We start from the raw sequence: 14,040 nt of genomic DNA on the forward strand, positions 1-14,040 counted from the left end.
GGTCCTGCTTCAAGCAGGGGGTTGGACTAGATGACCTTCAGGGGTCCCTTCAAACCCTGATATTCTATGATTCTATGATTCTATGAAATGCTTCAAAGAAAGCATACAAACCTTGTCAGTCTTCACACCACATTCCCCCACCTATAGGCACAAATTCAGTAGAAATGTACTAATGCATAAAAAAGCACAACAGTGTTAGCAAGGCAACTGTTCGAGTATGTTAAAAGTAGCCACTGATAAGCACTGTGGGAATTCACAGCTAGGACCCACATTTGGAAAAAAAAATGAAAACAACCACTGAAGAGCTGCTGAAGGAAGGAGAAACTGTAGAAAGCGTTGAGGTGGGCAAATCCCCCATGATTATCGTCATGTCACCTTGATGTGCCTACAGAGCCTTATATCTCAACAGTTATTAATGTGGCATCCCCACTTGTATATACACTCCTACTTACATCACTCTGTAGCTCATAGGCCTTCCTTGCCTGGATCACATCATTCTGGTCTGGCAGACATGTCCACTGGTGCAAATACTGGCGGTAGTCAACGTCACTCGCTAATAATTGGCCTTCCTTGGCTGCATAGACAGAAACCATATCAACTGGTATGTTGATCTTAGCCTTCGAACTGTGATAAGCCTTCCTGTATTCTCTGTCATTCTGCATCTTCATTACATGTGCAGCCCATGCCAATTTGGGATCTTCCTTTGCAGTTCGGCATCCGATATAGTGGCCTTTCTGTTTCTCGTGGGTTTCCTTGTATTTGTACTAATAAACATAGAGAGGAAACATTAGCAGAAATAGTCATGAATTGCCAGTCTACATGTTCTAAAGCAACAACTGTTTATGAGTGCCCAACCTTGGGAACCCATAAAGGATTTTAAAGGGTACTGGATCAGCACTTCTGAAATTCAGGTCCACTGTACAGTGTCTCACGTTGGGCCCCCAAAACCTGACTCCCCAAATCACCAATAACTCTGGAAAATGTGGTCCATCTAACTTAACAGTTTAAAACCATGATAAAAGAAAAATGTTTCAGAATTCCCTCACTAGTTACAATACACAGTTATTCCAATTGCTTGGTAAGGTTTATAAGCACTGCTACATTTTAGATTTTAACAGAAATCTTGACAGCAGTACTGACAAAAATAACACCCTTGAATTATGTATTGGGAGCAGCAGAAATATAGTCTGTACCTCAATTACTGCAAATGTTTGGTGGATAAAACTTTACAGTGTATTGCAAAATAGCTCTCTGAACCTCTACTGAAACTACTTTGATACAACAAATACAAAATACAATCTTCTGTTATCATTAATATTTTACCAATAGCAAATTTTAAGTTCTACTAGAAAGAGAGGGTCAAGGCAGGATTTAGAATAATGCAAATATACAAGACAGCATGCTGTTCATATATGAATACACAATAGCTTTGAATTGAGCTTAGCTAGCTACACAGTTGTCTGCTGTGTTTTATATGAGGATGAATAGGCCTTTCATAGAAATGAAAGAGAAGGAACAGAGATCGTACCTCACTAGCAATGTCTCTGGAAGCCCTGGCATGTTTGATAGAAATGGCATCGGCTCTTAAGTCATAATCTTTCATCTTGGCATCTTCCCAGGCTTGCTGATAATGTTTCTGTAATCAAAATCAAAGACACAATTTTAGAATTCATTTTTCTCATAAATCATATTTTCCCTAGATTTACAGCATGGATGTTTTCATTTGATCCTTACAGTTTTGTGGGTTATCTAAATTATTCCTATCCCCTTAACTAATAATTACTACACACATATAATGATTAATTATGTAGGTCCCAAACCTGAACTCTGATCCACAGAGTCCTGTGCCTACCTGCAGCCACATTGACTTCAATGAGACTATATGGGCAGAAGGATTCCCCCACACATAGCATATTGCAGGAATGTGGCCATAGATGCGGCATATCAGATCCATTCACACTGTGGGCCTGGTCCAAAGCCTACTGAAGTAATGAAAGGTTCTCATTTTCTTCAATGGTCTTTGGATTATGCCTTGTATTAGTATCACAGAAAAGTCACTGGTCTATTATCTCATTAGAAGTTTTGCTGTATTTTTAATGGAAGCATCTCACACTCTTCCACTGAAACTGTTAAGGTTTAGGATGATCTTCTAAATTAATGCTATCAACATTAAAAGATTTAAAAAGTACTTTGAAACAATGAATTTCATGCAGCCATTAAAAAAAAGAAATCAAGGAAGTTCAAAATGGAAACCATGTAAGAATAATGCTACGTGTCCAAATGAAGCTAAAAGAAGCAAGAGTATTCAGGGAAACTTAATTGATATTTAAGGTGAAAGCCAGTGTTTGATGTGCTTTCATTCATCCAAAGCTAGCCAGTTTTTGTGTACCACGCATCCCAAGAACATCACTGATATTTGCTGCATGGTATTTTGGCCTATAATATCTTGTTCAAACCCCAAACTTCCCAAAGGAAGTTGTCATAAAGAGGACAATTCAGGAAAGGGTATATATTAAACTTTAAAATGCCACTGTTTCATTACTTTCTTTTCTTATCAACACATTATATGTTTAACTAGACAGTCAATATGGTGATCTAGATGCTATGGCGATAGGCTCTATTTATGAATAACAAACAGACAGGCAACAAGTCCATGTTTTAGATCTTGGGTCAGAATCACTGTTGGCATAAGTGGGTGACACTCTATTGGCTTCAAAGAACAGAGAGAGAGAGAGAGAGAAAGAGGAATGCTACTGACTCCAGATTAATTAATCTGGCCCATTGTGTTTCATGAACATTGGGCTCATTAACCATATTATGCTGCTTAAATGAACCACAATACTTCATCTACATTCTAAAATACAAAACAGTACAAAAAATAAAGATAGTAAATCTGTGCTTATGTCAGGAAGTTCATAATAAGTGTTCTGAAATGGGGCTGGCTAAAAATGATGCATGTGGCAATGTTCATTTCAATAACACTCCATATTTTTACTTGAAGATCTTACATTGCTGATGTTTAGAGCGTTGACTTTGGACTGCAGCATCTCAGGCGTGTCAGCAGGTAGGTTGAACTGTGTCTTCTCTTTATCCCAGGCTTCACGATAGAGAGGCTAATGAGAAAGTAAAGACCTCATTATTCAATTACAGTGTGAAAGATGCTGTTCTATGTTACTTTCAAAGTAACTGATCTCATGGTATAAACTATTATGTATGTTAGGGTTCTCATTTTATGAATTTTTAACACTAGTGAAGGATCCACAAAAATGTCAGCATGAATGCAGAAAACTTATGGTAACATAAAAGCCAGCTAACCTCACTGATCTGCTTAGAATTGATTTTAGCCAGGACAACTGGTAGTGGGTCAACAATGCTGGTGAATTTCAATGTGTCTGGCCGCTGACGGTATACTCTCTCATTCAGGAGCTCCTGGGCTTTCTTCACTCTATCCACATCCACAGAGCCATCTGGCATCCAGCCAATGCCTCGCAGCCATTCCAGGTCTGACTTGTACACATTCTACAAACAAACACATTAATAATATAATTACAGAAAAAATTTCAGATACAAAAACTAATCTGTCCCCTATGCATCCAACAAATAGAGCAGAATTAGGATGACATCCCCATCACCATACTTTTTTGGGCAACTGGTAAATTTGAATAAAGTTTTGCAATTCCAATTATCACCTCAACATTCAAACATGCGTACTTTACCTACAGTTGAACTTGGGCTCCCCCAGAGAGACTGGAATATTAGAATCTGGGCTTCTCCAAATTCTAGAGTGCTCTCAACTGAAGAGAAGCATCCATAGCTTTACAGCATTTACCATTAATCCATTTGCACATGCGATTACTAATTGGCAAGTATAATCATGGGAAATGCATGCACAAATTAAGCTCAAAATTACAAAAGCACTTTGGCCTTAATCCTGTTAGTCCTAACACTGTGTGCAACAACAGGGAGCCTAAGCTTGTTGCATTTCAGTGCAAGTGGGATCAAAGTCTGTGATTGGGAGCGAGCAAAGTTAAGCACTAGGAATAGACCTCTGCACTAAGTGGAACTCTCAAGCTACTTGTGCACCTTCTGCCTCACTCTCAAAAGCACAAGGAAAAAATGGATCAGAATATGGCTAGAGAATGGGTATGTTAAAGGAGACATCCATTACACAATACACTCTCAGGTCTTACTCTTCCTAATAGTCAGGACTAATTTGGCAGCTACATATCAGTCCATTTTTTAATACAGAATAGGGTTTCCCCAGAGTTCTCACTCCTGCAGTGACACATAAAACGCTCTGCACTTGCAGTGTTTGAGGAAAAAAGCCTTTTGCATGCACGTTTGCACTCCTAACTTGCCTGGAAATCAAGTAGAGCAGGTCAGGAATTTTCAATCAGAATGACTTTCTGATGGAAAATGCTCTTTTCACATACTCAAAAATTTCTGGGGAAAAATTATATTTTGCTGGAAAATGACAGCTCCTTGGGTCCCAGCCTAGAAGGCTCTGGACAAATTTACTTTTTGCCTGAGGAGAGAAAGTGAAATTGACAAGAACCTACTAGGTAAGGCCAGCAAGCAGAAAAATTCTGTTTTGATTCTCTCCAAATGGTATTTTTCTTCAAATTCCTTCCTGTGAAAAATTTCACATTTGACTTTTCATCCTCATTTGGAGCAAAAAAAATTTGTTTGCAGGATCAGGTACATAATGGATACATTTTACTCTAAAATGTTTGAATAGATATTTGCACACACACACATATAAAAGACTTTATTTTGCATTTGTTTTTTACTCACATCACTCTGCAACTCATAGGCCTTCTTAGCTTGGATCACATCATTCTGGTCTGGCAGACATGTCCACTGGTGCAGGTAATGGCGGTAATCAACATCACTGACCAGTTCCTGACATTTCTTGGCCTGCACAATTCCCAGCATGTCCACTGGGCTAGTGTATTTGGTCTTTGATTTCTCAAAATATTTCTTGTACTCCCTGTCACTCTGGATCTTTGCTGCATGCATAGACCACATCATCTTTGGATCATCCTGGATGGTGCGGGCTCCCACATGGTGACCTCTCTGTTTCTCATATGCTTCTTTATATTTATACTATTAAAAACAGAAACAGAGTTCAGTTATGCTTTACATATTCATGGGAAAGTGAATAATGGACCAGATCCTCAGATGCATAATTCAGTTTTGTTCTAACATAAGAACATAAGAATGGCCTTACTGGGTCAGACCAAAGGTCCGTTCAGCCCAGTATCCTGTCTTCCAACTGTGGCCAATGCCAGGTGCCCTAGAGGGAGTGAACCTAACAGGTAATGATCAAGTGATCTCTCTCCTGCCATCCATCTCCACCCTCTGACAAACAGAGGCTAGGGACACCACCATTCCTTACCCATCCTGGCTAATAGCCATTAATGGACTTAACCTCCATTAATTTATCTAGTTCTCTTTTAAACCCTGTTATAGTCCTAACCTTCACAACCTCCTCAGGCAAGGTGTTCCAGAGGTTGACTGTGCACTGAGTGAAGAAGAACTTCCTTTTATTTGTTTTAAAACTGCTGCCAATTAATTTCATTCAGTGGCCCCTAGTTCACAACCTCCTCAGGCAAGGAGTTCCACAGGTTGACTGCGTGAAGAAGAACTTCCTTTCATGTGTTTTAAACCTGCTGCCCATTAATTTCATTTGGTGGCCGCTAGTTCTTATATTAACGTCAAAGCAGCTAGGCCAATTTATATCAGCTGAGGACATGGCCTACTTAATTTGAGGCAAATCTGATACAAAATGAATACAAATTACCACATAATTGTAAAGATAGCAAAATAATCTTCAGTGATCAGTACTTTTTACTGTCTCAGTTTAATAATAATATTAGAATAAAAATCATTTCTTGTAGGCAAATATCTTGATTCAGAGCTTGAAATCTCTAATTTCCCCTCGCTCCCTGAATATCAGTAATATCATGTGATGTGTTAATATTTTATAATATATATTTCTAGGTTGGTTTGTTTAATGTCAATAGTTTTAATGTTACACTCTCTTCAGTGTGATGTTGGATATTTTTCTGCACTAATCTGTTTCTATGGTGTTTATTTTTTAAACCAGAATTTGATATACTTTTATTTTTTAATGATTTATTATTCTATTCCTATGTTTTGTCACTTAAAAGAATGCATATTTTTATTATTTCACAAGTTTACTAAAAACAAAATGAGAAAAACCCTTAATATAAAGTTAAAATGATAGATTAGCAGAAGAAGCACATACATCACTAGCAATATCTCTTGATGCCTTTGCACTTCGAATTGGAATTGCATCAGCTCTTATATCATAATCCCTCATCTTGGATTCTTCCCAACCTTGTGTGTAAAGTTTCTACAGAGAGGAAGACAAAATATTTGAGATGAAAATACAGTATTATACCAATTGTTTCTTAGAGAGAAAATGAAACCATACATTCAAATAGGTTCTTTAAAAGTGAAATGAATGCTTACTTAATTTCTGATTTTGTATTTGTTTGGTATGTTTTTTTAAATAGTCTTACCTGGCTAACATTAGCTGAATTGGCTTTTGCCAACATAATGGCTGGAGTGTCTGGCATGACGTGAATTGTGGTTTTGTCAGCATTCCAGGCTTCTGTGTATAAACGCTGTGGAAGGGGGGAAAACAATTTAAAAAAAGATTTTAATGAAACATTTAAATAAACACAGTTTTTGCAAGTGGAAGGATTTCATACTTTAAATCTACAGTGTTTTCAAAGAAAAACTAAATTGGGCTTATAGGTGAATTTACTCCCATGTGTCTAGATATCAAATAATTTTATCTGCTAGTTTTTATAGCCTAAGTATGGGTGTACTATACATTTAGCACAATTAGCCTACAGCTTATCTAATGTCCATTCAAGCCAATGGAAAGACTCCCATTGATTATGGTGAGATTTGGTTCAGGTCCCTGATAAATACAATTGTGGAGCTTGGGCTGACACTCAAAGAAAGCTAAAGATACATAATAGATACGCATTGCCCACTGTGCCCAAAGAATTCTGCACACCTTGAGAAAAATACAGTAAAACGGAAAGCAACAATTAGCAAAAGTCGACAAAACCAAAGCCTTGATCCAGAACATGGCATATATATAACCAACGTCTGAACACATACCTACAAAACTAAGACCCACCCATTGAAAACACCCTAATACGTCATTGGGGACAGTTTGAGCAAATCTTTAATACTCTTGATACTTTGTGATCTCCAACTGCAAAACCCAACTAGGTGACTTCCTTCTCCTCATTGTGCCCCAACCTGCTCTGCCATGTTAATTGGCTGATTCAGTATTGCTGGGAGGTTCTAGTGGGAGAAGGGTATCCAGGACTCTCTGGGATATATTTTTCGGGAGAAGGAGGAAGAGATAATTTGTGATGTTAGTTACCCTACCCAGGCTACCATAAATGGGAGGCAGCCTTATTCCCTAGGGGACACAAGCTCTTACCTCTGAGCTCTCAGTTGTCATACAGGAGCTGATGCACCAGTCTGCACCATGCAGCTCAATACCATACATAACAGATGTCTCCCTATTCTATACAGGTTCGTATACCATGCTCATCACTGTAGTATTTGAGTGTCTTCCAGTAATGCATTCAGCAATGTATTGCCTAGCATTGCACCTTGTCCCAGAGGGGTGTGCCCCATGTCCCTTATTTGGGGACACCACATCTGCACATTTTGCAGCATTGTCTGAATGGTTCTGCAACCTGCAAACAGCCTCAGCCTTGCTTAGTAGGTCACTTTCCATAAAGGAGTTCTGGCACACACTGAGTTGAGAGTTTTTAAAAATAAAAAACCCTTTACAGTGCAGCCAATCTGGTACTGGTGTGGAGAAGAAGGAATAGAAATTCACCAACAATTTTATTTCTGTTTTTAGTCAACATTTGATTATGGTGCAATTTTTCTGACCAGCTCTGTTAGGCAGCCAGTGCAGTTGAGGTAGAGTGCTCAAATCCCAGTGCAGAGGCCTTGCACACAGTCCTAGGCACCACTTAACCCCCAGATTAAGACTATAACACATGGAGCATAAGGTGTGTAGAGTGTCACATATGGAACCTAGGCTCTGGAGTGAACATCCTCCTCTGTGAGAAACAACACTTCATCAGCAGGCCTCTGTGTTCTGTATTAACTGCAATTTCCAAATGATTTAAAATATAGCTGCACACAGAATGTATTAAACAAATCCAGTCTGGAGGAGAAAAAACAAAGAGAGCCTACATCTGAAAGAAAAGGGGCCAACCTTCTTACCAAGTGGAAAGGATTTAAAGGACTCTTGGTAACCACAGCTACCTAACAGCAGCTGCTGTCTGACATTTTGCTTCTTTGGGAACACTTACCGCTTTCAACCAAAGTGCATTGCCCATTCCATGAACCAACCTCAGAGTCAGTAACACCTGTGAATTTTTCTGGGAGACTCACCTTGTTCATTGTTTCAGCATTTTGCTTTGCCAAAACCAACTCCAGCGAATCTGTCACACTGGTAAATTTCATTTGGTCTGCGGGCTGGCGATACTGCTTTTCACTCAGGATTTCTCCAGCTCTCTTAACCTTCTCAACATCTATGGAACCAATGGGGACCCAGCCTGTACCCTTCAGCCATTCCAGGTCTGATTTGTAAACAGCCTAAAATTTAATTAATGTTCAATCAGTCATTTGGAGGAACAATCAAATGAATATATGAATAAATGCAACTGATTTATACACTACTCACTTCATGTAACATTATCTATTACTACAAAATGGTCATTTAATTCTGACTCTCATTTCTTCCAAGGTAGATAAAATAATTATTACACAGCACAATGAATGGGAAAATGGAAGGACTCCACAGACTCATTATTAGGGCACCTTTGACAGATCAAAGATCAAGAAAACAGCAAGGATTTGGTGGCAAAGGATCGGTAACAGGATATGGAACATTTCACAAGCCAGTAGGGGCAGAAGCAGCCAAAGCAGGGACTACTGCACTGAGGAAGAAGGGGAGAAAATGGGGCCCAGCTGAGGCCACCCTTCCCCTGGACCCAGAACTGCACAGGGGAGACACCCCTCCATTCTGGGGGTACTAGAACCCAGATGGTGCCTACCTTAACTTCCCCTTCATTCCCCACATCAGGGAGCTGCAGAGAGGCAACAGACAGAGATTCCAGCTGGTAGGGGCTGAAGCAGCCAAAGCAGGGATCTTTGGACTTCTGGACATTTGGAAAACTTTCCACAGTTTTGACTAGACTTTCTCTGGCCTTTGTTGATTGGTGTTTGCTCCAACCCTCTCCTTCTACCGCCCAGTCTCTTCACCTGAGCTTCATTCCATTCCTACTCCCTCTTACCATCTTCTCACCTGCCCTATCCCCCTGAGCATTTCCCCTTCCCTGTTCTTTTGATTTAGTTGATTCCCTCCTAAGTAACTCCTAACCCCAGAAAAAATCATGGAATTAACATGACATTTGCCGCCATCTCATTGTTTACTCTGCTTGTGTGTTCTACCCCTTCCCCTACCCTGTGTCTGTGTCATCCTTTTAGATTGCAAGCTCTTCAGGTCAGGGACGTCTGCTACTCTCTGTTGATACAGCACCTAGCACAACAGGGCTCCACTCTTGGTTGGCTCTTAGGCACTACCATTGTAAGGATGTTAAATAGACATCTGTGTGCAGTAGGATGACCAGATGTCCCGATTTTATAGGAACAGTCCTGATATTTGGGGCTTTTTCTTAAATAAGCTCCTATTACCACCCACCCCCTGTCCCGATTTTTCACACTTGCTATATGGTCACCCTACTGTGCAGGCATGTCAGGGTAAAATTGGGCCTGCTGCATGTATTACACATGTTGTGCACTCACATCACTCTGCAGCTCATAAGCCTTCTTAGCTTGGATCACATCATTCTGGTCTGGCAGACATGTCCATTGGTGCAGGTAATGGCGGTAATCAACATCGCTGACCAGTTCCTGACATTTCTTGGCCTGCACAATTCCCAGCATGTCCACTGGGCTAGTGTATTTGGTCTTTGATTTCTCAAAATATTTCTTGTACTCCCTGTCACTCTGGATCTTGGCTACATGCATAGACCACATCATCTTGGGATCATCCTGGATGGTGCGGGCTCCCACATGGTGGCCAAGCTGCTTGCGATACCCTTCTTTGTATTTGTACTAAAATAAAATATATTTATATTCACTGTGACAGTTTTCAACTCGGAAACAATGTACCCAACTTAACTAGAATATGCATACCCTCAGACTGGAAAAAAATGTATCAGACTTTCTTTAATATGCTATTTTATTCATTTCGTTCAAAAGAAGAGAAAAATAAGTTAAGGTATTCTATCTTGCTATCTCCATAAACATATTACTACTAAATTTGCATACCTTACCCCTTACAACCATGTACTTAATATCTTGTTTGTGGTCTCACATCCTTTTAATTTTTTAGGATGTATGATAAAATTCTTAAGGAAAGAACACAACGTCTGCTGACAAATTAACATCAACTGGCATATTTATCTTCTATTTAATTAGTGATGCCAAGGACGAAACCAACCTGGAGAGTGAACTACCTTCTAACCTCTACTGGTGTTGCCCTAGGTGAGCAGTGAGGCACACTGGCAGAGTAGTGAAAGGGAGACTTTATTGTCATTGCTTATGCCATATCTGTTCCATGGATGAGTCATCTTCAGTCACATGGGCTTTCAATACAACAACTTTTCATCAGCACTAAAATCTTCTCATGGCAGAAAAAGGGATTGTTTAGGACTGTTAATATTATTTATTATTTTTTCTGAAGCATTTAATTCTTCTCTCAAAAAGTAGTAAATAGGTACCTTATATAATCTCACTATGTGCCTGATCCAACACCCATTGTACTCAATGGAAATATTTCAATGGGCATAGGACTAGGCTTTATATTATTTATTTTATCACTGCAATGTATTTGTCTAAGGCCTCTATCACTGTAGATCTTGATATGGTCCTTTATTTTCAGATGCAAGAAGCATGCACTATAATTATTGGATAGTAATAGAATCTATTGTACAATTTAAAAGCATTTACATAGAAAAATTATAGAGTACAAATTCTGAACTCTTTTCCATAAGAAACATGTCCCTGTAGATATAACAGAAAAGGTTACCTACTTCACTGGCAATATTTCTGGATGCCTTGGCAGCCTGGATTGGAATGGCATCAACACGTAAGTCATAACCTCTCTTTTTCAATTCCTCCAAGGCTAATTTGTACAATTTCTATGAGAAAGGAAACCATTTATATTTTTATCTCATTAACCAGGCACTTTATGCACCTCCCTTGTAGTTAAGCATGTTACACATGTATATAACAAAACCCATTAAGTCACTAGAAAACATGATTAATATTCAAAATGGGAAAACCTGATTTAAATATGACCCATAGCTACCTGCATCCTTTCAGTTTTTTACTTTTACCCACCTCACTGCAGTTTATTTGGTTGAGTTTTGCTAGCATGATATCTGGAGTGTCAGGCATGACATGAATTGTAGTTTTGTCTTTGTCCCATGCTTCAGTGTATAAGCGCTAAGAATGAAGACAGGAAGAGACTATTGTTATTATTTCTGAATAGAAATGAAAGGTAATTCAGTAATAACCTACAGTAACTATCTATCAAACCTTGCCATTATTACTCTGGCAAAACTCCTGTTATACACAAAGGGAATTTATCTGAGGAGAGCGGCTCATATTTGGCTCCACATTTAGAAATTGATTACATCAGTTTACAACAATAAAAAGGCTGAGGCAAACCTAAGGTGTCTGATGAGCTATTGCAGCTGACTACACACATATGCCCAAGAAAAAGCGCACTGTAATATCCTGAATAATCTTAGTAACTTGATTCTTGCTTTACATGTCCTCCTTTGTACTTAATAAGATAGGTCCTACATACTGCTTTGCAAACATACTGTTTTATCTCAGGACATCAACATTACTTTGAATCATGTAGGAATCGGCAGCACATCCATACAAGGACACAAGTGTCTGTGGTAAAAATGTTGAGGTCCGTGGTAATATTTCAAGAAACGTTGAATGACTGAATGACATAACCCCCGCCCGCCCCCAATGTCTGTCACTATGTACTGTAATTTTGTCAAGTGTCCATCGCGCAACATAGTGGTGCTGATCCCTAAGTATTCCTAATTTTCTGTCTTTAATCATGAGTAGCACAGCACAGATGTATTACTTATCAAATCATTACTCACCTTATTCATTGTCTCTGCATTATTCTTGGCCAAGACCATTTCTAGAGAATCTGTCACACTAGTAAATTTGAATGTGTCAGGAGGCTGACGGTATATTTTATCACTTAAGATCTCTCCAGCTTTCTTGGCTTTTTCAACATCCAGGGAACCAACTGGAACCCAACCAATGCCTCTCAGCCATTGGAGATCTGACTTGTAGTAATTCTGTTAACAAAATAAATACAAAAGAAATTCCTTAGTTCACTTTTCCAGATTATCATCCCGGTACATTTTATCTAAATTTTATAACTACTGAACAACTAGCTAGCTGTGACTAAAACATACAGCAAATGAAAAGGGAAAACAAATTAAAAGCTATAATATAGTAAAACCTAGATTTTGGCTAGAATTCAGGGGTGAAATACTGGTCCACTGAATAAATGGCAAAACTACCATTTTATCCAAAGAATGCATCATTGAAAAGCAATATCATACAGAAGAGCCATCTTTAGAACTCATCTCAAGTCTTTCTTTCTCAGGTTGACCTCCAAGACCCAAACAATGCTATCTAGCTACTCTAGTTGATTTTTATCAACATCCTTTTTGTACATCTACGCTTTCATCTTTTTACATACACCCCTCCTGGTCTCTGCTCTCCACTCCAGCTACATTCCACAATACGCTTTTTGGCTCCAGACATTGCATCTTCCTCAATGCCACCCTTGCACAACCTGCCATTTACTACATATCATGCATATTTCTTTGACTCAGGCTCCTCTCCAGTTACAACATGGTTGTTCTGACATTGCTTATTGTGGTTCACAATTTTAGCCCTAGTGATAGTAATGAAATGCATGGAGCTTGGCAATGCTGCTTTGCAAGACTCTGTATGAACATTTCCTTTGACATATTAATCCATATAGGTGCATTTTTACCTATTCCTCATTTCACTTCAAGGTCCAGGTTCAAATAAATCCAAAATCTCAAAGTAGTGAACCTTAGTTAAAAATCACTGCATTTCACCTGGACTAAAACCATGAGTAACTAACAATTTCTCATAATTTCAATCATAAATGGGGACAAATGTGCTTAAACGGGTCTTAAATTTGAACTAATTAAGGAGTCTTTTAATGGATTTAATCTGAGTTTCCATTTGTAACAAAACCTGTTACAATACTAGAACTGGTGTTTTATTGAGAACACTTGGCTCTGCTGTTATCAGTATGTGAAATCATTTTTCATCTAAGGTACAGTATCAAATACAGTCATCTTCTGGAACTGAAACAGAAAAGGTACTTACATCACTCTGTAGCTCATAGGCCTTTCTAGCATGAATGACATCATTCTGGTCTGGCAGACACGTCCACTGGTGAAGAGGATGTCTATAATCAACGTCACTGACCAGTTCCTGACATTTCTTGGCCAGCACAATCCCCAGCATATCCACTGGACTATTATACTTGGTCTTCCATTTCTCAAAATCTTTCTTATACTCCCTGTCACTCTGGATTTTGGCAACATGCATAGACCATACCATCTTGGGATCATCCTGGATGGTGCGGGCTCCCACATGATGGCCTAGCTGCTTGCGATATCCTTCTTTGTATTTGTACTGAAGGAAAAAGCAAAATATAATGTTCCTTTAATCAATAATATTGTGACTATTAATTTTAAATAGTTCTAACAAGAAACTCTCCAAAAATTATTTATAAATTATAGCTATCATGATGCTTTCAAGGTATTTTATCGCGGTAGTGTCATGGCTTTGCATTCTAGGCAACTGAATTGTGAA

At 38.8% G+C, this 14,040-nt stretch overlaps 1 protein-coding gene across 1 annotated transcript in view; it reads right to left on the reverse strand.

Moving 5' to 3' along the window:
• Positions 1-14,040, reverse strand: part of NEB (nebulin) — a 195,069-nt gene that overhangs the window by 87,393 nt on the left and 93,636 nt on the right. Inside the window, exons 67-79 of the mRNA XM_075117652.1 lie at positions 13,549-13,860; positions 12,270-12,473; positions 11,485-11,589; positions 11,175-11,282; positions 9,883-10,194; positions 8,467-8,670; positions 6,549-6,653; positions 6,272-6,379; positions 4,795-5,106; positions 3,316-3,519; positions 3,009-3,113; positions 1,529-1,636; positions 453-764 (exon numbers count right to left, since the gene is read on the reverse strand). Coding sequence (XP_074973753.1) covers positions 453-764; positions 1,529-1,636; positions 3,009-3,113; positions 3,316-3,519; positions 4,795-5,106; positions 6,272-6,379; positions 6,549-6,653; positions 8,467-8,670; positions 9,883-10,194; positions 11,175-11,282; positions 11,485-11,589; positions 12,270-12,473; positions 13,549-13,860 — 2,499 coding nt within the window. The remainder of the gene's footprint in view (positions 1-452; positions 765-1,528; positions 1,637-3,008; positions 3,114-3,315; positions 3,520-4,794; positions 5,107-6,271; positions 6,380-6,548; positions 6,654-8,466; positions 8,671-9,882; positions 10,195-11,174; positions 11,283-11,484; positions 11,590-12,269; positions 12,474-13,548; positions 13,861-14,040) is intronic.

This window comes from Caretta caretta, chromosome 11, assembly GCF_965140235.1.
Source record: "Caretta caretta isolate rCarCar2 chromosome 11, rCarCar1.hap1, whole genome shotgun sequence".
In the NCBI taxonomy this organism is placed as follows: Eukaryota; Metazoa; Chordata; order Testudines; family Cheloniidae; genus Caretta; species Caretta caretta.